General features: G+C 42.4%; 1 protein-coding gene across 1 annotated transcript in view; it reads right to left on the reverse strand.

Annotated features, from left to right (window-relative positions):
• Nucleotides 1-6,843, reverse strand: part of MCC (MCC regulator of WNT signaling pathway) — a 301,701-nt gene extending 294,858 nt beyond the window's left edge. The window contains exon 1 of the mRNA XM_054987477.1: nt 6,695-6,843. Coding sequence (XP_054843452.1) covers nt 6,695-6,843 — 149 coding nt within the window. The remainder of the gene's footprint in view (nt 1-6,694) is intronic.
• Nucleotides 6,844-24,282: the final 17,439 nt, after the last annotated feature.

Genomic DNA, 24,282 nt, shown 5'->3' on the forward strand with positions numbered 1-24,282 from the left:
TTGAGTAATTTGTGTTATGGGTATTGTTACTGGAATTGCCCTTAATACAAAAAGAAATTTGGGTAATATAAATGCCTTTATCAAATGATATCTATCAAACCAGTTGAGTTTTAATTTATTCCAGTTAATGATGTCTACTTTTATTTGATTCACTATTCTTTGGTGATTTAATTTAACAAGATCTTTTAGCTCAGAAGAAATATTAATACCTAGATAAGTTAAATGATTTGTGGCCCATTGGTATTTATATAGTTTATATATTTGATTTTCAGTACTTTTTGCCAAATTAATAGGGAGAACTCGTGATTCTGATTGGTTAACAACCAGGCCCGATATGGCACCAAATTTAGAGAGTAGAGGATGAAGTTGTTTTAAAGAGGTTATTGGATTAGTTAAGTAAATTAACATATCATCAGCAAAGAGTGATATTTTAAAGGAGGAGTCTTTAATGGAAATTCCTTCAATAAGTATATTTTCTCTCAGGGCTACTGCAAAGGGTTCCAATGCTATTGCGAAGAGTATTGGTGACAGTGGGCAACCTTGTCTGGTACCTCTATTGATTACGATCCTTTCTGATCATAGGCCATTAAGTTTGATGTTGGCTGTGGGTTGTGAATAAATAGCTCCAATTGTAGTCTTACCACTTTAAAATTAGTCATGGTCACTGAAAGAACTAGAATTATCTCTCTTCAGCAGAATTACTGGACAAACTATAGTTATTTATTTACTAAATTTCTATGCCACTTTCCCACACTGCTCAAAGTGGTTTATGATAAAACATATTAGTTATATGCCCCCGTCCCAATTTTGAATATTAGACCCAATTTCTGAGGGCTGACAGCTGTCCTCTTACACCAACAGCAAGATGACAAACGTAATGCAAAGTCCCATGATTTTGCTCAAGATTTTTTTCTTTTAAACACACAAAGATGCCCCTGAATAACTGAGGGAGGAAGAGGCTTTTTAAATCAGATCCACATTCCAACAGTCAGTTGCTTCATATGCTATCAGGTAGTACAGTCTTATTTAAATAGATCTAGTTAGGCAAGACCCTATCAAGGGTATCAGGTTTAATGTGGGCTGGTGCTTAAGTCAGTTCAATCAGAAAGCACCCTGAAGTATACTGATATATGGAAAAGTAACCAAATTGGACACTTTGGGGGTCCCAAACCAGGTACCTGGGGAGAGAACTCTCATAGTCCTGATTATCAATGCCTTAACGGTCATGCTGTCCAGCATCAGGGAATGGCCTTGATGGGCAACATCTCTTGGCATGCAGACAAGAATGAGCAAAGAGCAACTTGGCTATCGCTCTGTGTTGGGAGTCAGGGTGGGGTTACCCATACACTCGCAGTCCACTGGGTATCCTCTTAACATACCCACAATAATTTGCATGCTAAAGATTTTATCAGTACAGTTCAACAATTAAAATTAAATTTAAAAGTATGCCTCATGTGGGTATAAATTCTTTTTTTAAAGTCAAAATATTAATACATTTTAGTTCCAAATAGTTTATATTTACATAACAGAACCTGTGTTTAAGATCTATACTTTCTGTATTTGTGTGAATATTAGACTATCTAGATTTGTAAGTATTAGTACATCTTATAAATACAGATCTGTTCACAAATATAACTATGTGTACAACAGTGTTCCATTTACAAGTACAAATTCTTGCATTTTGACAATATAGTTACCAAATGTCCTGTATTTCACTAAGGAAGTATAACAAGATAGATTTCAAAACGTTCCTGCATCATCAGATTCAATTCCTTTGTAAGAACAGTCAGCAATTATTCTTTTATTTGCCATTATAAAATGGCAGCTTAACTATTCAGAGACTAACAATTAATTGTTCTCTCAGGAGGTGCCCTTTCTCTCCATATGTGGCTCTAGTACCCAGATCACATTTAAAGAGATTTTCAATGTAATGCACAACAATGGGTTTCCCACAGCTGAGCCTTCATATAATTTCATTAAGAATGCAAATAACTTGTCTTTGTACACTAAATGAAGATGTGCGCAATGAAGTGCTTTACTGCAGGAATAAAAATCAGCTATCTTACAAAACTTCTGAAGGTTTTTCAAGCCAAGAGAGCAACTTCACAGATATGGTATCAAGAGAAAAAGGAAAACACAAACAACGTTAAACTAATTTTGGAGCTACATGAAAGGTAGATTTAATTTTAAACTTGAAAATATTTACAACCTGCAGCAAATTACATTCATAAGAAAAAGCACTCCACTCATTCTCAAACTGTACATTGGGATCACTGATGGTCTAAGCCAGAATTTACTGGTGGTCCAGATTTAAGTTTCTCTTCTTGGCTCCAGTACAGATGTTTGACCTCCTTATTGTAGAGCAAAGCCTGAAGCCCTGGATCTGCAAATAAGAGTTAAGTTAAGCTGCAACCTTTACTGGGGCTATGTCTATATCTTGAGGCACAGAAAGAAAACATAAGTTACCCCTACAGACTTGTTTCAGCAACTGAGAGGTAAGACAAATACAGCAGAACAGGACAGACAGATCAAGGCAGTCAACAGTTTGGTGTAGTGGTTAAAAGTGATGGGACTCTGATTTGGAAAGTCAGGTTTGATTTCCCACTCCTCTGCTTGAAGCCAGCTGGGTGACCTTGGGTCAGTCACAGCTCTTCTAGAGATCTCTCAGTCCCACCCACCTCACAGGGTGAGTGTTGTGGAGATAATAACAACATACTTTGTAAACCGCTCTGAGTGGATGTTAAGTTGTCCTGAAGGGTGGTATATAAATTGAATGTTGTTGTTGTTATTAACATCTACTTAACGTAAAAACGTTCACTCATAATGTGCACCTGATAGCAATCTTACCATACTGGAAGCAATGCCCAGCCTCTTCAAAACGCTGCACTTGACATGCTAAATATGCTCTAGAGGCACCACACAAGAGTTAGTCTTTGTAGGAGTAATTATGGAGCTAGCAACAACTCCACTATAATAATAATAATAACATTCGATTTATATACCGCCCTTCAGGATGACTTAACAGCCACTCAGAGTGGTTTACAAAGTATGTTATTATTATCCCCACAACTAAACACCCTGTGAGGTGGGTGGGGCTGACAGAGCTAGAAGAGCTGTGACTGACACAAGGTCACCCAGCTGGCTTCAAGTGGAGGAGTAAGGAATCAAACCCAGCTCTCCAGATTAGAGTCCCACGGTCTTAACCACTACACCAAACTGGCTCTCTATTCTGGCACTAGTAGGAGTATAGTATAAGACAGTGAGAAAATATTAAGTTAGTGGATATTAAGAACACATGATCAAAGTTGAAAGACACACACCATCTCTTTCAACTCTCTATTACTCTGGACCATGGATGTGTCTTTAACTTATCTCTATCTCAGCATCTGGACACACATACAAAAAAGAGCACCTTTTCTCAACACGGGGAACTCAGCAAACCCACTGTTTCATACATCATACATATTTATTTGCTGGATTATTCATAATATTTACTTTGCTAGTCCAGTTTAGAGTTCAGTGATGGTACTTTGTTCAGTATCAAAGACAAAGAACAGCTGTGGCTTGAACAATTCAGATGCTCATTCATATACTTTGTATGAACATACTACAGTTATTTAATGCTGTCCCTTAAACAACGTCCATTGTGAAGCCATACAAGGCCTTTCCTTCCAGTGTCTTAGAGAAAATCTTCATTAACTGCATAAATAACATGCTGACATCTGGATCCTCAATATTCCTTTCTGAGCCTAGCAGACACCCCTCTTCTGAAGGAAGCAGGGAAGCTAACTTTGGGTAGTGCTGTGCCAGACGGAACCCACACTATCAAATAAGTCACAGAAACAATTGTTGCATTACATTTCATTACACATTTGTCCCTAATGTGCTAGCCTAGTATAAAACATTAAATTCCCACTCCTCAGGCACTTTCTCTTTCAGGAAACAGAATGCCCACAAAAACTTAACTCCAGCATCAGTGGGGAAAGTCTTCTGCAACACAAACCCTGATACACAGAGGTGTCCTGTGGCTTACTACAACATCACACAAAACCTGATCTTCGATTATTCAATTAAAAATCATTATTGGCTAGTAATGCTTATGGATTCAAAGAGGTCTGAGGTAAAATCCTTTGCATAGCAAAACTGAGTGAAAACCTCTCAAAGCACCTATGATGACTTATTCAGAGTCTACCTTCTCAGTGCAACTCAGCCAATCTGAGGTCCTAAAGCTAAATCACTGGCTCTTAGCAACGGATCAGCACAATTTCTGCTAGCAGTCCCATATTTTCCTGTTCCAAAATAGTCTTGCATCAGGGGAACATACATGTGTACATTTCCTCAAAACACAAATAGTGGCTTCCCATGGTTGCTTCAGGACAGGAAAACAAGTTTTTTGCATTATTTCCCCAGCATGGGAGCTACAGCACCACTCCTCCTCCTCACTAAACCAAGTAACTGTGATAAGCCCTCGAAAGCACAGGAAGGGCACCACACTGCCAGTCTTTCCTAGGCCAACTGGATTAATGTTTACAGAAGAAGGACCTACAGTATGGACTCCCCACACACAATCCACAACCTCTCATGGTGCACTGCAGGGAAGGAAGCCCTTGAGAGATTTCATCAGGACTTCAATAACTTTCACCCTACTATCAACTTAAGCCTGGACCACTCTACACAACAGGTACACTTCCTGGACACCACTGTACAACTACATAATGGACGAATAAATACCACCTTATACCGGAAACCAACAGACCGATACTCATATCTACATGCCTCCAGCTTCCACCCTAAACATACCACTCGGTCTATTGTCTACAGCCAAGCCTTACGTTACAACCGTATCTGCTCCAATGCTCTCGACCGAGACTCACACTTAAGAGATTTACAACAAGCATTTTTGGGACTACAGTACCCACCAAATGAAGTGAAGAAACAAATTAACAGGGCCAGACTAGTACCCAGAAACAGCCTACTCCAGGACAAACCTAAAGGAACTAACAACAGAACACCACTGGTGGTCACCTATAGCTCCCAGCTCAAACCCATCCAACGTATCATCAGTGAGCTACAACCCATCCTGGAAAATGATACCTCTCTCTCAGAAGCCCTGGGTGGAAGACCTTTCCTTGCCTACAGACAGCCCCCCAATCTTAAACGACTTCTCACTTACAATCATGAATCGGCCAGCAGAGTCACCAGCACAGGTACCAAGCCCTGCAACAGACCCAGATGCCAGCTCTGCCCCTATATCTACCCAGGGAATACAATTACAGGACCCAATGGCATCAACTACACTGTCTCTGGCTCTTACAGCTGCTCATCCTCCAATCTGATATATGCCCTCATGTGCCAACAATGTCCCTCTGCTCTGTACATTGGACAAACCAGCCAACCTCTACGCAAAAGAATAAATGGACACAAATCTGACATTAGAAATGGAAACGTCCAAAAACCAGTGGGAGAACATTTCAATCTACCAGGACATTCCACCAAAGACTTAAAGGTTGCTGTGGTTCAACAGAAACCTTTCAAAAACAAAATCCAACGGGAGGCTGCTGAATTGGAATTCATATGCAAATTTGACTCTGTCAAGCGGGGACTGAATAGAGACTATGAATGGTTATCACATTACCACAGGTAACAGATTCTCTTTACAGAGGCGTGATCTGGGGGAGCCCAGTGACGCCTGGTGTGGGCTTTCGGGGACCACAGTTCTCTTTGTCAGATGCAACTGGCAGGGAGAGCTGTGGTTACCGAAGGCTTATACTACATAGGAATTGGATACCTTCACTGTTACAAACTGACTGCACACCAAAAGGAAATGTTTACATTTCCAAGCAAAGGAATGTTTTGATTGCCTCTATGCTAATTGCATTCTGCCTTCTTGTGATTTATGCTCCCCTCCTTCCCTCTCTTTCCCCCTCCTCTTCTGTATCTGCCCAGTTTTGATCAGGCATCTGACGAAGAGAACTTGATTCTCGAAAGCTTATGCTATAATAAAATTGGTTAGTCTTAAAGGTGCTACTGGACTCTTTTTGATTTTGCTACTACAGACTAACACGGCTAACTCCTCTGGTGCAGTGCAGGGAGCAACTCTTCTGCAGCTTCTACACCAGCCTAAGCAAATGGGATATAGGTTTAGGGGTAAGAGTACCATGAAACAATTATCCACCCCATATATCATCAGCAACTTTTGAGCAAATTTATCTAAAATCAGTTGCATAACTTCATGTGAACCAGAGATTACCACTGCCTAAGTACAAAACAGGCACAGAAGTAACAAAGGAAAGGGCCTCTGAGCATATGCAGAGTGCCACCAAGTAACCACAGCCTAGACATTTAGGACTAGTAATATTTTGAAATCAACTCTTTACTGCATTACAGTTTCAAAAACCGTGTCTGCTGAGAAAGTGTGTTACTTGAGGGGGTTAAGGATTTCTGGGGAAATAGTAGTTACCCATCAAGTTCTACAAGGATTGTTTTAAAACTGCAATGTCTGGTTTACAGGAAAGATCAACACAAGTTCACCAGTCCAGCCCGAGTCCTGCGCCCACTTCCTAGTAACACTTTGCGGAGCGCAACTCTTCGCTAGAAAACTTACTGCGAAGTTGAGCCGCAGCTTCACTAGAGACGCATGGAGGGAACGCTCTGCCCCGTCTATCGCTGCACCAGCCCTGGCTGTAGCGCTTACCTGCTGATATAGCCGTCACCATCCCCGTCGCAGGTCTGGAAGAGGCGCCTCATCCTTTCCTCCTCGCCGGTGCTGGAAGTGTCGCTGCTGCTGCTCCCGGTGCTGCTTACGCTCGCCTCTGCCACCGCGGTCGGGGCGGCCGCCATCATGCGCTCTCCCTCCGGAGAACAAGGGGGGTCGTGCCGGCAGCACAGCCCCCAGCGCCCAACTTGCTCGAGATCCTCAGCCCGCCAGAGCCCCTCCCTCTCCGCCCTGGCGCTGCGCGTGCAAAGCGCCCGCACAATGCAAACAAGGGGGTGGGGGAGCCAGTCCAGCCTCCCCTCGCGCACGAATTCAGCGCGCACCGCCTCACGCGCCAATCAGCGGCATCTTAGTGACGAAGAGCGCCTTTGCAAAAGGAGCCGCGCTCCGGCACGTCCTTCTCTGAAGGGAGGCGAAGCGTCGCGCGCTTTCGAGAAAGGGCTGAGGGAAGCGCTGCTTAGAGGAGAGCGTGCAGCTGCCAAGCCGAACTATCCTGCAGAGGTTCTTGCGCTCGTTTGGAATGTCTGGCTGTGCGCCACATGCATAGCGGCGGGAAACTCCGCTTCCAAATGAAAGGTTTCCAGGCCAAATCGCACTCCTCGCTGGCTACCTGGAACCCTATTGCTGCTGTTCCTGGCTCTCTTCTAGGACAGTCTGTTTAAGTAGCACCTTAAAGACCCAACTAGATTTACAAGGATATAAAGCTCAATACCATGGAAATCTCGCTGCTCTTTAAGTTGTTACTGAGCCCGAATCTTGCTCTTCTATTGAAGACCAAGACGGCTACCCGCCTGTAGATCTCTTCCTAGGACGGCGAACGCAATGAAAACGCGACGCTCACCATAAACAAGGGTTGCCCTACCTAAAGGCAAGACAGTGCGCGTCGCTAACCTCATCAGTTATACCGCGGTGCCCCGCACAGTCCTCTCAGCCAGGGGAGGAGTTCTATAGGGGTGTTCTGGTTTTTAGCCATGCATAAAGCTGTTCTGGCTCGCATTGCTTCCATACTGTAAATCAAGTCAAAAAACGAACATTATGCCATCCTAAGCAGTAGCACATTTCTGTATTATGTCATTCATTCATTGCCTCTTAAGGTACTCAATGGAATGATGCAGTTTGCCGTGCAGAGATACAATTGTACGCAAAATCAAAACAGTTTATAAAGCTAGGAATGCAATTAAATATTGAGGAGGCCCCATGAAAGTTTCCCTTATCTCATGAAAGTTTCATACGATAGGAGAATTTATTCTCTCCACATGCACCCGCACACAAATTATTCCATGTCTTTGTTTTCTTTCATTGCATCTTAAATATATAAGAAAACAATTGAAGTTTATTATTACGATTCTATCCATTTGGATATTACTCTCTTTTCTGGACAAATCTAAGCATGTTTTTATTTCCTATACTTGAAGGAAATCTGGTTGTCTGACTACATCTTTTGTATCAAATGAGCTGAGATAAATCAAGCAAGACTGGCTGAAGTGCCTGTCTTACAGTGCAGTCCTAAACAGAGGTTCTCTTCTTAAGTTAATTGACATGCATGGGTTTAGAAGGGCATAATTCATTTTTTTTACTGCGAATTTTACCATTTTTTTTTACCATGAATCTATATTCTATGCACGCTTGCTGGAGAGAAAACATACACAGAATTATGCTGTAAATCAAACATGGCCAAGTGCTTACACAATTGGTTAAAACATGGCTGAAAAGACAAAAGACACAGTTTTGACTCTTGAAAGTTCATACCCTGGAAATCTAGTTGGTCTTTAAGGTACTGCTGGCCCCAAATCTTGCTCTTTTACTGCAGGCTAACCATCTGAAACTGTGGTGGTTTCTCAGTCATATAATGGTTTTGACTGGGTGATAATGATGGTTGCTAATACTGTAGCTTAGGCCTGTGCTGCTCATTACAACAGCTTGATAGGGAGTCATCATGAGTGCCACAGCAATCGTTGTATGCTTTGTTTTGAATGCTGCTCTGGAATACATTGCATGATCAGTTAGTTTAAAAAGTAGACAACATTTATGTCTACAGACTGTAGACTTTGAGCCACTTTTAATAAGTCTTACTTACATTTCTGTGCCCTGGAAATACGCTACAAAACAATGCATTTTAGAATTCTGCCAATAAAAATGTTGTTCAAAAGGTATTTCATGTTATTTTCCCCACCTTGCTGTGGAGTAACATCCTCTGATGGCTGCTGCTATCCATCTGGAAAGAGACTGGTTAGATGCTGGTAGGCCCTTACATGGGCCTGCATAACAAACAAAAAGAGATTTTGATTTCCTGAATGGTTTGTTCTCTGGATGTAATACAGTAATGCCCTTTTAACATCTAGAGTATGGAGTGTTCTTTCTGCCTCTGATGTAGGATTTGGGAAAAAACACTGGTAAGGATGTTTTTTGATTCAGGTGAAAATTTGACACTACCTTAGGGGTAAATTGGAGGCTAGGGTGTAGAATGACCTTCTGTGAGAATTACAGGAAGGGGGGGTCCACTCTTAGGGCGCCCAATTCACCCACCCTCCTCAGAGAGATAATGGCGATAAGGAAAGACACCTTCCAAGATAGAAGGGCCATTGGACAGTGTGCAATAGGCTCAAAAGGTGGTAGCATTAGTTGCACCAGGACCAAGGAGAGACTCCAGGGGGACTAGGGCAAGTCTAGGAGGAAAGGTACGAAGTACTCTTTTTAGGAATTGTTTAGATGCATGGTGCGAAAATAAAGTTTTACCATCCACATGTTTATGGAATGCCAATATAGCAGCCAGGTGAACCTTAACAGATGAGGCTGAAAGGCCTCTGTGTCAAAGGGAGAGGAGGTAATCAAACACTATAGATATGGAACAGGAAAAGGGGGATAGCCCCTTTTCCATCACCTGCTTGGTAAAGCTATTCCACTTCAGTTCATATGATAATCTGGTAGAGAGTTTCCTAGCATTCAGAAGGATTTGTGCTACTTCTTTGGAAAAGGCTATCAGTTGTGGTGCAGTAGCAATGTTGTGAGGCTGAGGGAGGTAACATCGAGGTACATAATTTGTCTCCAGTGTAGTAGATCTGGGGCCTTTAGAAGACAATAAAACTGCCCTCTGGCCATTTTCCAGAGGAGGGAAAACCAGTCCCTGCGGGGCCAAAAAGGGGCAATGAGGATGCAATGTGTCTGATAGTATCTGAGCCTGCATAAGACCTGGGGTAGCAAGTGTATCAGCAGGAAAGCATAAAACAGCCCTTTGTCCCAAGGTATCTTGAAAGCATCTCCGATAGAACAATGGTCTGATCCTGCCCGAGAGCAGAACTGCGCAGCCTTGGTGTTTTGGAACTGTGAAGAACAATGCTATGTTCTAACCTCTGAAGAAGCTCTCTTTCTTAGAACATTGGTTTAGAGGCTTTCTTTCTGCACAAGCCTCTTGCTAGGAAAATTCCTTTCTCCACACTCCCACCTCTTCATGCTACAGAGGCCTTTCTGAGAATGAGCTACTTTCTCAGCTCCTGTCCTTGAGATAAAACTTTGCAGCTTGTTAACAGTAGAGCCTCCATGGCGGAGTTCTCCTTGAATTAATTACTTATCAGTTCACACCCGCAGGATTGAGAAAGTGCTGCAGACTTGTCACACCCTTCCTTCCTCACGTCTGCACCTCCTTTCAGGTGACATCAGCAGCTGAAACAGGATTGGCTAATCAAGCCTGGACCACTCTGGTTCCAATGGACATAAATATGGCTACTCAATAATGGAGCCTTAAGCTTGTGGTGGGTCTCAGTAACAATAACCATAACCCGCCCCTTGCTTCACTTTCTGGCTCGAGAACTCTGAGATGGATGCTGAGGCACTCATCTATTTGCTCTGCTGTGATGCCTAACTACTTTGACTCTTGACCAAAGACTGTGGCTTTGACACCTGTGACAACAACTTGTTTTGCCTCCTTTTGAATTGCTGTGGTATGTATTAGTAAGAGCTTAACTGCTGTAGAATTTGTTTTATCCTCACATTCCATCTTGTGATTTTTTAACCTTGTACTTAAATAAAAATAATTCTATTTCATTTCTGTATGGGTTTAGTGACTCTGAAGCCTCAAATCTACAAATCACTGTGTTGAACTCACTTTGTGAATGCTCGTGAACCACCTACCAGAATAATCTTCTGTTTTATTTAATTCCCTAACAGACTTGGAGCTTTGTCCCTTTACTCTTTTGCCTGGGGATAGTCAAAGGGACTGGTGGCAGTCTGCCTGGGCGAGTGTGAGACTTTCTCTCCTCACTCAGATACCGGCCTACCGGGCAGCCTGTGGCTCTTCCCCTCAGCTGGGTCGAAGCAAAGGGGTCCTTGTACTTGTGACAGGGAAGTAGCAAAAAGGTCGATGTCTGAGAATCCCCACATTGTGAAGATTGAACGGATATACTTGTCGCTGATCAACCACTCATGGTGCGGCCTGAAAAGTCTACTCAGTGTGTCTGCTCTGATGTTTATGCTGCCAGCAATATGTATCGCCTGGGGCAGGGTGTTGTTGCAGATAGCCCATAGCCAAAGATGTGTGACCTCCCAACAGAGGGTTAAGGAGGCTGTTCCCTACTGCGTGTTCAAATAGTAGAGTGCAATGGTGTTGGTTGTTTGCACCTGGACTCTCTTGCCTCATAACTTACTTGCAAAAGAGGCAAGTGAATAATGTACATTCTAAGCTCTAAAACATTTATATGCAACTTGGATTCAGCTTCCAACCATGCATTTTGTATGGAAAATTTCCCCAGGTGATCCCCCACCTCCAGCCCTGAGGGAGGCATCAGTGGTCATTCTGACTTCAGGAGGAAGGATGCCGATGGAGGTACCCTTAAGTAAATTATCTGGGTTTAACCACCACTGTAGAGACTTAACTGCTTTGGGGATTGAGAGGCATTTAGATTGTGGGTCTCTGAGAGGATCAAAAGTTATAATAAACCAATTTTGCAGTGGCCTCATAAAGAGGTGTGCAAAGGGGACCATAAATGTGGTTGATGTTGGAATATATGTGTGTTGCAAGGTCTAAGATTCAATCATTATGGGGTTAATGTGTTTACCTACCATGCTATTGTTTAGATTGACCTGGAAAGGGAACCTGGCTCAAAGCCAATAATCTGCAAGCCCAGGAAACTTGAGAGTGTTTGTAAACTGTTATTGGTCAACAGGTCAGGTGACTTTCTTTCTAGGGTCAAGAAGAAGGAGGAAGAAGAAGGTTCTCCATTCAGTTATCCCAGCTCTTTGTTGTAAACAGTAGGGAAAAATGTAGCTCCAGGCATTTATTATTTTGTAGCAATCCTGTGACCCTTTTCCTTTAGAAGTAAATATTTTTAAAAGCTAAACTCGTGTTGTTGCAGATAGCCCATAGCCAAAGATGTGTGACCTCCCAACAGAGGGTTAAGGAGGCTGTTCCCTACTGTGTGTTCAAATAGTAGAGTGCAATGGTGTTGGTTGTTTGCACCTGGACTCTCTTGCCTCATAACTCTCTATTGATCCAAGATCCATTGCACCTCTGAAGAAAAGCTATTTTTAACCTTTTCCCCCAACAGTTGAGGCCCTAAGTCCAACAATTTCTGAATAGTTCTAGCGGACTGAAATCACTTAGTCTCAATTTGTCTCACCATAGATAGTATGGATGTCATCCTGTCTTTGGGTAGAAAAGCTCTACCCACTCTTGCATCCAGTATGGTACCTATAAACTGTACAGTTTGAGTCGGCACAAGGGCAGATTTTTTCCAGTTGATTAGAAGCCCCAAACTGGAAATTGTTTCAATAGAAATTTCAATATGTTTAAGTAATGTGTCTCTTGATGGGCCCACTAGGAGCCAACCATCTAGGTAAGGATAGATAATGCAACACTTAGACCTGAGGAATGCTACCACTAAAGCCACGCATTTAGTAAACACTCATGGGGCTGAAGACAGCCCAAAGGGTAAGGCCGTATACTGGAAAGTCTCCTCCCCATAATAGAATTGCAAGTATTTCCTGTGTGCATGATGTATTAAAATGTGAAAATATGAATCCTTTAAGTCAAGGACTACAAACCAGGAATTAACCTCCAGGTATTGAATGACACCAGAGAGTGTTACCATCCAAAATTTTTCAACTTTAATGAAGGTATTTAAATGATGTAGATCAAGAATTGGCCTAACTCCACCATCCTTTTCCACAGTAAGATGTTTGGAATAGAAACCAAACTTGGAGTCACCCTGAGGCACTCTATATCGCTCCTTTCCCCAGCAATTCAGAAATGGCAAAGTGGAATTCTTGGGAAGGTGCTGCTGTCAGTTTCCCAGGATAGGAAAAGGCGGTGTCTCAACAAAGTGTAAACGGTAACCATTTCTAACTATGGTGAGTACCCAAGCATCAGTTGTAATCAATTCCCACTGGACCACAAATGGTGTTAGCCTGTCCAAGAAGGAACAGTGTTGTACTTAGGCTGGGGCGGTCAGTCAGAAAACAGACTTTTTAATCTGAGATTGTTTAGGAGACTGTGGTTGAGCCTGTTTGGGTCTTGATCTGCTAGACTGTCTTCCCATATTGCAATGGCAAGAGAAATATCACTTGAATGGTTGGTAGGTCTGGTAAGGTTGGTAGCTTTTCTTTGTATTCCGTTGATAGTATTGTTGTTGTCCTTGATTGCGGTATTTGTAGTGCTACTGTTGATAATGCTGCTGGGGTGCTATGACTCCAAGGGAGCATGCCATCTATTATTTTTCATTTGCACGAGGGATTCATCAGTTTTCTCTAAAAAGAGAGACATACCCTCAAAGGGAAAGTCTTCTATTTTACTGCGTTTATCAGGGGTCGAAGCAGTAGATCTCAGCCATGAGTGGCAACATAGCACAATGGCTGAGGTTATGGCCCTGGCAGCACAATTGGCTTCGTGTTTTGCTGCTGTGTTATTTACAACAAATAAAGGAAAGGAACAACCCACCAGAGGGTAGAACACAATATTACTATATCTAAAGCTGAAATATATATTATTGGATTTATTTTTTCTTTTTATATATTACTTATATTAAAAGTGCTAAGTGCTAAAAGTACAATTAAACAACAATAGAAATTAAGAATACAAACTATTACAAAGGTCCTTATCAACAATAAATACAATACTTAGAACCACAACTGGATGCAATAATCCTATAAAGTCCAATTTTTAAAGTCCAATTGGTGAAGACACAATCCAAAGGAATGTATAAAGATAAGTCACTGTTTCCAAATCTTTGTTCACTGTTTTTTCCTTTTTTGCAGGTATATGGATGTTGCTTAAACCACTAGGAAAACTTCCCAGGGATTCTCCAAGATGAAAAAATCTCATGAAAAATTCATAGTTGCAGATGGGCAGATCCTAACAGACATTGTCAGCATCTACTTCCCGTTTTGTGATCAAACTTTATCAAAGGCTCACAAAATAACAGAACATCCAGTGTGAAAAGGTATTATAATAAAACATACTGAAATAAATTCCTATGTCTATTTTTGCAAATATAATGAAATACATAGCTCATTACTCACGTACAATTTTAACCAGTCAGTCTCATGTCATCAGGTTGGTGTGGTATCGACAGAGCGATTCCCATAAAGGGACGTGCTACACAATACTGAATATAAATGCATAGGTAATTAACTTACCATGAAATATTACCATCAAATATTAAAGGAACAGCATGTATTATTTGCTCTCTTGTCATCTGTTGTTCAGCCAACTTGGCGGCTTCTCTTTGCAGTTCTTGAACCAGGGACCGTTTATTATCAAGTAAGTCGATTATATGTGCTGAGAGTTGTTCCCAAAATTATACACACACCCATAATTGCCTGGTAGTTGGAGATCCGAAAATTCAGGGCCGCAGCTGGTCCAATTTACACCCCTCCTTGTCGCTTGGCAATGAGTGTAGACCATATTTGTGTTTGGGTTAAACTTCTTTGGTCACCAACGATGAGGGTTGGGGGTGGTTAAAGAGGAATGCACAATTTTGCTACTTCAACTTGTAATAGCCCTCAACCTTGTGTGATGTTGCAGGGGTGGAGGCCGGTTTCTCCCACACTCAATGGGCTATATCCAGAAGTTCTTCCACTGCTGAGAAGGCCATCAATACTGTGGAATCAGAGCAGAGTGCTGGCAGTACTTTACCCTTTGGCTTAGTTGTAGGAAATGAAACATCCAACTCCAGAGCTCTAGCCATTCATAACACTTGCTCAGAGAAAAGTCTGTAATCCTCTGCTGGAGAGGATGAATTGAGGTCTCCCACTACTTCTGGTGATGGATCGGAAGTTAAGTCCGAACTCTTGTCAGACTGTGACACTGTCTTAATGTCCTCCTCTGAACTTGATCACAGTGCATTTGCAAAGGAAACTGGTGCACAATGTGCCTGGTACCTCCAACAGTGGGTGCTGTAATGGAGCGGAGGAGGTTGAAGAGGGTGGCAGTAATGGAGCCAACTGCAACCAGGACATGAATTCCTGCCAGTTAGGTACTGGTGGCTGATAGGATGGGGTATATGACCATGTCAGAAGCTAGTGGTTTGATGTCATCAGAACCGACAAGGATGCCCAAGAGTACTGTGCATACTGTTGCGTTGGTTGAAGTGATTGCGTTGGCGCTCCCATCGCCAGAACCGATTGTGGTGGTATCAATGCCTTTGGATCCAACTGTATTGGGTTCGGAATGGGGGCCACAGAAAAGGCTTGATCCTTGTCATTACCAATACTTTCACCCTCATCTTCCTGCTGGAGAACAGGCGTATGCAGAGGGGATGGAGTAGGCAGAGGCCAGAGAATCTCCTCCTCAACAATGAGGGAAGGAGTCGATGATGCTGAGCTGTGCCTATCCTTATGAGAAGGAGTAGAGGCTGGCCGTTTCAGATGTTTTGACTTTGATTTGGCATTCTTTGGAACTGGTTCCGAGGAAGCTCATTCTGATCTGGCTGACTCAGGGGAATGGTGCTTCGATTAGCCCGTCTTCCTCTTCGGGTTAATATCAGTTCCTTTCTATGTCGGTTCCGAGGTAGTGGATGGAGCTGAGCATTGCTTTGGGAAGTCAAATAGCCTGGTCTTTGGAACCGAGGGCTTGGAATGGGGAGTTGGGTCCAGCTCAGCAGATGGTTTTGCTGCTGGTGTAGAGGATCCCAACAGAACCATCTCTCCCACAGGGCTGCTTTAAGACAAGCTGCCCAATCACTGCGTGCATTAGGTGTAAATTGTTGACAGGGGTGGCAAGCAGTAACGTTAGCCAGTGCAAATGGAACAAGATAGGACTTATATGGTTCCTATGACCCACTCCAAACATTATTCTCTCTGCAGCATTTTGTACCAACTGTAGTTTCTTCAAAGGCAGCTACATGTAGAGCACAGTATAGTAATCTAATCTAAATGTTATTATGGTACGTAATACAGTGGCAAGATCTTTCTTACTCAAGAAACACTGCAACTGGATCTGTTTCCCTTTTAATTATATGCCTTTAACACTCAGAGGTGGTAGCAGATGGTGGTGGGATGACAGCTATGAGAAAAGTGTAATTATGGAAGAAAGCAGTCTAATCATACAAATGGACAGAATTTGTTTAAATGCATCAACCAAAAACCATCTGTTTATAATCAGTGAGAGAGACACAATCTGAACCAACAGGTGATCTAGTAGATGTGTTTAGATCTACAACCTTAGTCATTTTTACCACTGTAAAGAAGCATTATTAGCACTATAATTTAAGGCAGGTTAGATGAGTCACAGTGGTTTAAGCAAAAAGATTTTATTTGGCAGTGAGATATTATGTGTCATGGAATCATGGAGTACAGGGTGTTGCGTAGCATGGTATACACCTTTTGTCCTAATTTTTGTTCTGGCTATTGTGCTGCACTATAGCTTCTTGGCTGTAGATCAGCTATGCAGAGTTTAACACTGTTTTGGTTACAAGCAGCAAGAAATATGCCATCACAGGAGCAGATCTCTATTTACTAAACTAGTGCCCTGTTATCTTGTACTTCACCTCAGAATATTTTGAAGTAGAATCACTACCAGTATATTCAGGAGAGAATAGTGGTGCTGACAAGCCCATGAACAGTGCTCTTGACACTTATGTACAAACACATTCCAGATGCAGCACTGCAAATCAGTAACCCTGCTAGACAGAGAAACAGCCCCATCTTCCTAACAATTTGTTGTTCGGTAGTGGTGGTGGTGCCAGTAGAAAGAGCTGTCAAGTTGCAGCCAACTTAGGTCCACCTTTGCTGAAGTCATCCTGGACTTCCTTAGCCGTCTCCCATCCAAATGCTAACCAGAGCCTACTTGATTAGCTTCCAAGATATGATGAAATCAGGCTGGCCTGCACCATACTGGTCAAATAATTGTTTTTTGAAAAAATGCAAAACAGAAGCCTTTCCTTGATGAAAGAGTTCGGGGGCCCAAAACACACATGTCAAAGATTCATCAGTTTTTAAACAATAAATACTTGGGAGACAGTTTAAATAGCAGTGCTTGGGAGGATACAAACAACTTAACCTTTCTGTTCAGACCAGCGCATAATCCTCACTCTACTTTCTACCTCTGGGGAAAATAGGGTTGCCAGCTCTGGGTTGAGAAAATCTTGGGAATTTTGGGGTGGAGAGGCTGTGGCTTAGTGCTTGATCCCATTTTCAGTCCTGAACATCTCCAGTTAAAAAGACCAGATAGTCCAAACAAAATAACAATAGAATACCGTTGGTGATCACCTACAGCTCACAACTTAAGCCAGTTCAATGTATTAATGATCTACAACCCATGCTGGATTGTGACACGTCCCTCATACAAGCACGGGGGGGGGGGCTTTTCTTGCTTACAAACAGCCTGCTAACCTAAAACAACTACTCACTTGCCATGATAAATAACAGTAACATGGACTTTGGTACCAAGGCTTGCAACAAACCAAGATGCAACTTTGCTTTCATATAGATCCTAGCAACACTATCAGCCTTACCATCTCAGGTTCATATTCAAGCTCATCTTCTAATATGATTTATGCCACCACATATCAGCAATGCCCTTCCACCCTCTACCTTGGACAAACTGGCCAGTCCCTTCGACAGAATTAATGGACATAAATCTGACATCAGAAACCACCACATCCTTCCAGGACATTCAATTGCTGACCTAAAAGTAGCAGTTATCCTGTAGAGGAATTTCAAAGGGCGATTAGAAAGCGTGATTGCTGAAATGCAACGGATAACAAAGCTCAAGGCAATATATGTACCTGGACTGAATTGAGACCAAGGCATCCTGTCTCATTCCCAATGCTGATTTCTTCACACCAACTACTCTGAATAACCCACCTGTTACGACCCTTACTTTCTCTAGGGTAGATTTTGCTTTTAATCTTTCCCTTACACCCTCTGGGTAGATTGCTGCCACCAGAAATATTATATTCCAAGATATTTTATTTAAGTTTTCCCTTTGGTAACGTGCCTAAGTGTCAGGCTCCTTCGTGGTTCTATGTGGCCCTGAGGATAGGAATGGGATATAGCAATGACAGCTACTCTAGGATATAACAAAAACAAAATAAACTTTTATTTTTTCAAGAAGCGTATCGGTTTCATAAAAGTAGCTCTTGGTTCTTAAAGTTACTTCATTTAAACTCATTCACACAGATCTCTTCTAAGGCTTCACACACAGTTAGCCTCTTTCTCTGACTCAGTATTTCTCACAGACGTGCTTAAAGTTACTCAGGCAGCACACAGCTAGCCTCTCTTTTCCTGACTAAATATTTTTCACAGAAATGCTTAAACTGCTCAGGCAGCACACAGCTTGCCTGCTTTCTTCTGACTAAATATTTTTCACAGAAATGCTTAAATTGCTCAGGCAGCACACAGCTTGCCTGCTTTCCTCTGACTGAAACTTTTCTCTCCACTCTCAGGTACTTTTCGCACTAGGTTTTAACAGCGTGTCCGTACCTGTTTGGCATCCCATGTTTGCGCGGGTTTCACACTCAGGAACAAGTCATGGGATGCTGATCCGCAGTATGTCATCGGTTTCCCAGTTTTTCCTCCTGTGGACACACAGCGAAGTTTACTGGCATTCGTTGCCAAATGGATCCCAGGCCGCCTTATGCTAGTGTGAAAGTGTTTTGTTCCGTTTTTGCTTCCCTAACCCCTGCTCTAATCTTCCTCAGAAGATGATTGGACAAATGCTGGTTTAACCACACCCACCTCCCTCTGCTCCCAAAACAGTTATTCCGCCATTTTTTTTTTTTGGTTTACTGAGGGACAGTAACGTTTGAGCATTATATTTCACCCCTTCTTCCCTTTCCCTGATGGTCCGATTGTTAATGCTTCAAGTTCATTCTTCTTCCCCCCTTTCATGAAGCGAAATCGAGAAGTTATGTGTCAGGGTGCAATAACAGTACATGACGTATGTTCCCAGTTTTAATTCTGCAACGTTTCCATTTTGTTGTGTGTTCTTTATGGGTAGCAGCCTCCCAGCGTGGCTACAAAACTCCATTTAATTTTTTTATAACTTCTAAGGAACCGAAGTAACGTTTAAGCGTTCATGTCACCCAGCGCGGGAAATGGCGACCAGAAAGGAGGGGAGGTTCTGTTCCAAAGCATTGACTGCTGAAATTTGGCTCATGTGACCAAGGCGAACCAGTGAGAGCTCGAGTTTTACTGGGTGGGATAAAAGGAAGTAGGCAGCAAAGCCCATGAAGGCCCCAGGAAATAACTATGCCCTGAAACAGCGTAAAAGTGCCTTAGAAATACAATTTTTTTTCCAAAAAACAAACCCAAACATCTGCTTTTACAAAAAACCCATGAAAAGGGGGGCCGCGCGGATGACATTCGCGATAGGGTAAACCTGCGCATGCATAAATTCAAACAAGATGACAGTGCAGGAAATCCCAAAAACAGCGTGACTAACCCGGAGCAACGGAGCAAGTGTAAAAGGAAGGGGTGTGAGGATTAAGGATGATATGTGAAATGCAAACTCGAGGCTTCCTATGGGTGTGAAAGTAGTAGGTGCAAATCCGAAGCGGACACGATCACTATTACTGCTCATTAACAGTGCGGTATGCTCCTAGTGTGAAAAATACCTCAGTCTCCAACTGCATTCACTCCGCCCACACTCTCAGTTATCAACCAATCATATCACTCACTCATCCCTCTCTTTCACCCCCACTCTTCACCTACCTCACACCAAGCATTTAAAGATACATGCACACATTTACTTGAAATCATTACACACACTTGCTATTGTCATTCACCAACTATTGTCATTTGGCAACTGAAATCACTCCACTCTCCAAGATGTAAGGACAGATGGACTTGCATTCTAGCTGTATCTGAAGAAGTAAGCTATGACTCATGAAAGCTCATACCCTACAACAAATTTTGTTTGTCTTATAGGTGCTACTGGACTCTCGCTCTTTTCTACTGCTACAGACAAATATGGCTACCCATCTTGATCTTTCTGTTCAGGTATTTGAATATAAATTATTGCAGGATTTAAAGAAATTTGAAAAAAACACGAAACCCTACTGGTCTTATTTAAACTTTTTAGAAAGAACAGCACTAAACAGTTTGACTAAAGAACACTGTTATACAAAATAGAGTGGATTATGATTCAGAGGTCATGTGACAACTTAACAATCAAACTTATTATATCCCCCGTAGTTATGACTCTTTACAATCCATCCAAGATGAGATTAGATTTCTCCGGGAAGATGAGATCATGGGTTACATCTCACCACAAAAAAGCATATTTATATAATGCTAGCCCTAGAACACCTGTATTTTATGTATTACCCAAGATTTATAAAGGCATAAACCCTCCCTCAGGGAGACCCATTGTGTCAGGTAGGAATTCAGTGTTAGAACTTATTTCCAAGTACGTGGACCACTTTCTTAGACCCTTTGTTCCCAACATTCCCTCTTATATTAAGGACACTACACATTTCATTAATAAGCTGACCAATTTATCCTGTGTAGACCAAATCACCTTGTTTGCTACATTTGATGGTGTCAGGCCTGGCTAGGGGATTCTCTCAGACTCTTCACTTCATCCAACACAGTGGTATGAGTTAAAAGGGTCTTTATTCAGATAAAACTCCCTAGAAGTGCACTGGTACATAAAGATTGCCCAGGATGCTGAAGTACAGTCTTCCTCAAGAGGTTATACTCCAGTTCCCCTCCCCCAGTCCAAACAAATCAGTTGAAATCAGTGAACGTCCTGCAAAAGATGCCCAGCCGAAGTTCCCACACCTGGTTCCCACACACTACCAGCTACACTGATAAGATCTCTTAGCAAAGCATAGCTTAGCAAAGCATAGGCATAGTCAAGGAAGCTATGCTACAGAAAGAAAGCCAATTCCCCTCCTCCAGTAGACATGCATTCACAGTTATGGCAGGCAGGCTGGCTTGCCTGCCTGACATTATCATTCCCCCAAACCTACATCTATAACAGGATCACCCCTCCCTCGGTTTCTCTGGATAACATTTGTGAAAAGCTTTGATGAGTATTTAGCTTTTACATCTTTAGCTTGAACCCACCCTGGTCAAAGTGCTTCCACTTTATCAAGTAAAATAATTTTCCTCTTCTCCGTTTTGAGTCCAACACCTCTTCCACTTCATGATGAGGTTGTCCATCCACCATGAGGGGGGCAGGAACTCCAGATTTTGGGTGCCAGATGTTTGCTTCTGGGGCTTTCTTCAACAAGCTGCAGTGGAATACTGGATGGATATGTCTTAAATTCTTTGGCAGGTCTAGTTTCACAGCCACCCCATTTATGACATCGAGGATTTTATAAGGTTCGATGTACTTCCGTCCTAACTTCTTGCACGGTTGTTCACCCTTGAGATTTTTTGTGGACGCATAAACCTCATCTCCAGGTTTCAGATCCCAGAGGGAGGAGCGTTTATGGTCTACATGCTTTTTGTTATCCTGTTTGGCTCTTTCCAGGGTTTTTGTTATTAGATTCCACTGTTCTATGATAGAGTTCCACCAAGTACTAAGATCCTCCCCCCACTCCTGGGTGGGGGTCTTTAACAAATGGCAAAGGTTTGCCTTCAAAGCCCTGTGTGATCTTGAATGGGGATGCTCCTGTTGAGCTATGAATGCTATTGTTGTAACAGTATTCTGCAAACACTAGGAAATCAGTCCAATTATCTTGTTGATAATTAATGTAACACCTTAAAATTGCTCCAGTACTTGATTAACCCTTTCGGATTGCCGAAAGGGTTAATCAGTCTCAGGATGATATGCTGAACTTAACCCGAGTCATGTCTGTTACTTCTATCAGCTCCCACCAAAACTTGGCAACGAATTGAGGGCCCTGATCTGATATTACCTTGTCCGGGAATGAATGGAGGCTTACTATATGCTGCATGAACAATGTGGCCAACTTTTTGGCTGTTGGCAACTTAGAGCATGGAACGAAATGGGCTTGCTTGGAAAACAAATGCACCACCACCCAAATCACTGTTTTCCCCTTATTCAGCAGGAGGTCAGTGATGAAGTCCATGGATACTACAGACCAGGGTCAGGGTGGGGAGGTTGTAGTAGTCCTGGAGGTCCCCCCCTCTTTTTGCCCATTAAACAGGTCTGACACGTGGATACATATTGTGACACATCTCGTTGTACCCTAGCATTTCTCAAACTGAAAATATAACAGTTATAGAGAAGACATTGAATACAATGGATAATTACTACCCCCACTTCTTTTTAACAGCCTTGTGCTCAAGTTGTGCTCAAGAAAAATTTCAGGTTTAATAGCAAGTTCTATTGGCAGATCCAAGTATAGCTATGGGGTTGCCTATGGCTCCAGAGGTGGCAAATTTGTATAAGTGAATTTGAAGATAAATATGTATATTCTCCAAATAATCCTTTTCAGGGAGATATTATAAAGTGGTTGTATTATATTGATGACATTTTTGTGTTATGGAAGGGAACTGTAAACCAATTACATACCTTTAATAATTGGTCTGAAAGTAGAGATATAAATCTAAAATTTGAAATACATGTGAGCAACAAACAGATACACTTTTTGGATATTATGGTTTTCAGGGAAAACAACCAAATGCACACTAGTTTATACAGAAAACCAACTGACAAGAATTCTCTCTTTATATATAACAGCCACCACACACCACATGTGAGAAATAATTTACCTTTTGGTCAATTTCTCAGAATTTGGAGAAATTGTACTAACAACAACAACATTTGATTTATATCCCACCCTTCAGGACAACTTAACAACGCCACTTAGAGCGGTTTACAGAAAATGTTATCCTCACAACAATCACCCTGTGCTGTGGGTGGTGCTGAGAAGAGCTCTGGAAGAGCTGTGACTGACTCAAGGTCGCCCAGCTGGCTTCAAGCAGAGTAGTGGGGAATCAAACCCGGGTTCTCCAGATTAAAGTCCTGCTGCTCTTAACCACTACACCAAACTGGCTCTAGGATACAGGATTTTCAGAGTGAGGCTTCAACATTAAAAAAAATTGGTACACAAAGTGTACACAGTGACTTCTGCAAACGGTAACTCTCCAAGGCCACTGCCAGAGACAGAAGTGAACTATTAAGAGGAAAGAAAAAAAATGACCCTGGAAGGTTTGTATGTAGTTTAAGTTACAATTCTCTAAGTGTAGCCTTGAAAAAGAGCATATATAAGAACTGGAACATACTAGATGACATACCTATGCGTAACAAGAAACCAACTACTGCCTATAAGAAACAGCTAATTTGAAGGATCTTTTAGTTCACAGCAACACTTCCCTACCCTGGACCATCTTAAGGCAGATTATTCCAAGAATTTATCAGAATAGATAAAAAACTGGAAAATCAAACCCTCATTAAGGTTGTATTTTTCACAATTCATGTCTGCCATGAACTGTAAGCAAGCATGCTGAAAACCTATAGCACATCCAGAGGTTTTCTAGCTCAAACAGCTTCTGATTATTCCCATCTGCCCTCCTCCAATGCCGTTTTCTCACATGAAAACTGTGTGTGAGGAGAGATATTTCATTGATCTTGCAGCTTCACATGGAGCGGCACATATTCTCCATATAGAGCAGCAAATTTGGCAAAATAACTCTCCCCACATGCCGTTTTCACACAAGAAAATGGCTTGAGGGAAGGTAGGAGTGCTTACTTCCCTTGGGGTGCCATTCTGAGCTTGTTTGAACTCTCTTTTTTTAAAGAAGTGGTTCTCTTCAGCTGACATGTGACAGCAAGGAGCATGTTAAAAGCAGTGCCTGCCTGTGCAAAAGTGTATTGTCTAGAGCAGCGATGGCGAACCTATGGCATGCATGCCGCAGCTGGCTCGCAGAGCCCTCTCTGTGGGCACATGAGCCATAAGTCGCCCCCGGATTGCTAGGTCAGTTTTAATGTGACAGGGGATGGGACCTTAAGGCCGCTGTGCGCCCTGGCCCCTGTCACACTCAAGTGGGCCGATGATCACCAATTGCCGATTGCTGAGCTTTGCAAGTGACAGGGCTCTTAACGCTGCTGTGCACAGGCAGCGTTAAGAGCCCTGTCACACTCACCTCTCTGGAGATCATCCAATCAGTGCTGCCTTCTGGAGTTCGCCCGCCAGCCAATGAGGAGTGAAGTTGCGTGT

Source organism: Eublepharis macularius, chromosome 8 (assembly GCF_028583425.1).
Source record: "Eublepharis macularius isolate TG4126 chromosome 8, MPM_Emac_v1.0, whole genome shotgun sequence".
In the NCBI taxonomy this organism is placed as follows: Eukaryota; Metazoa; Chordata; class Lepidosauria; order Squamata; family Eublepharidae; genus Eublepharis; species Eublepharis macularius.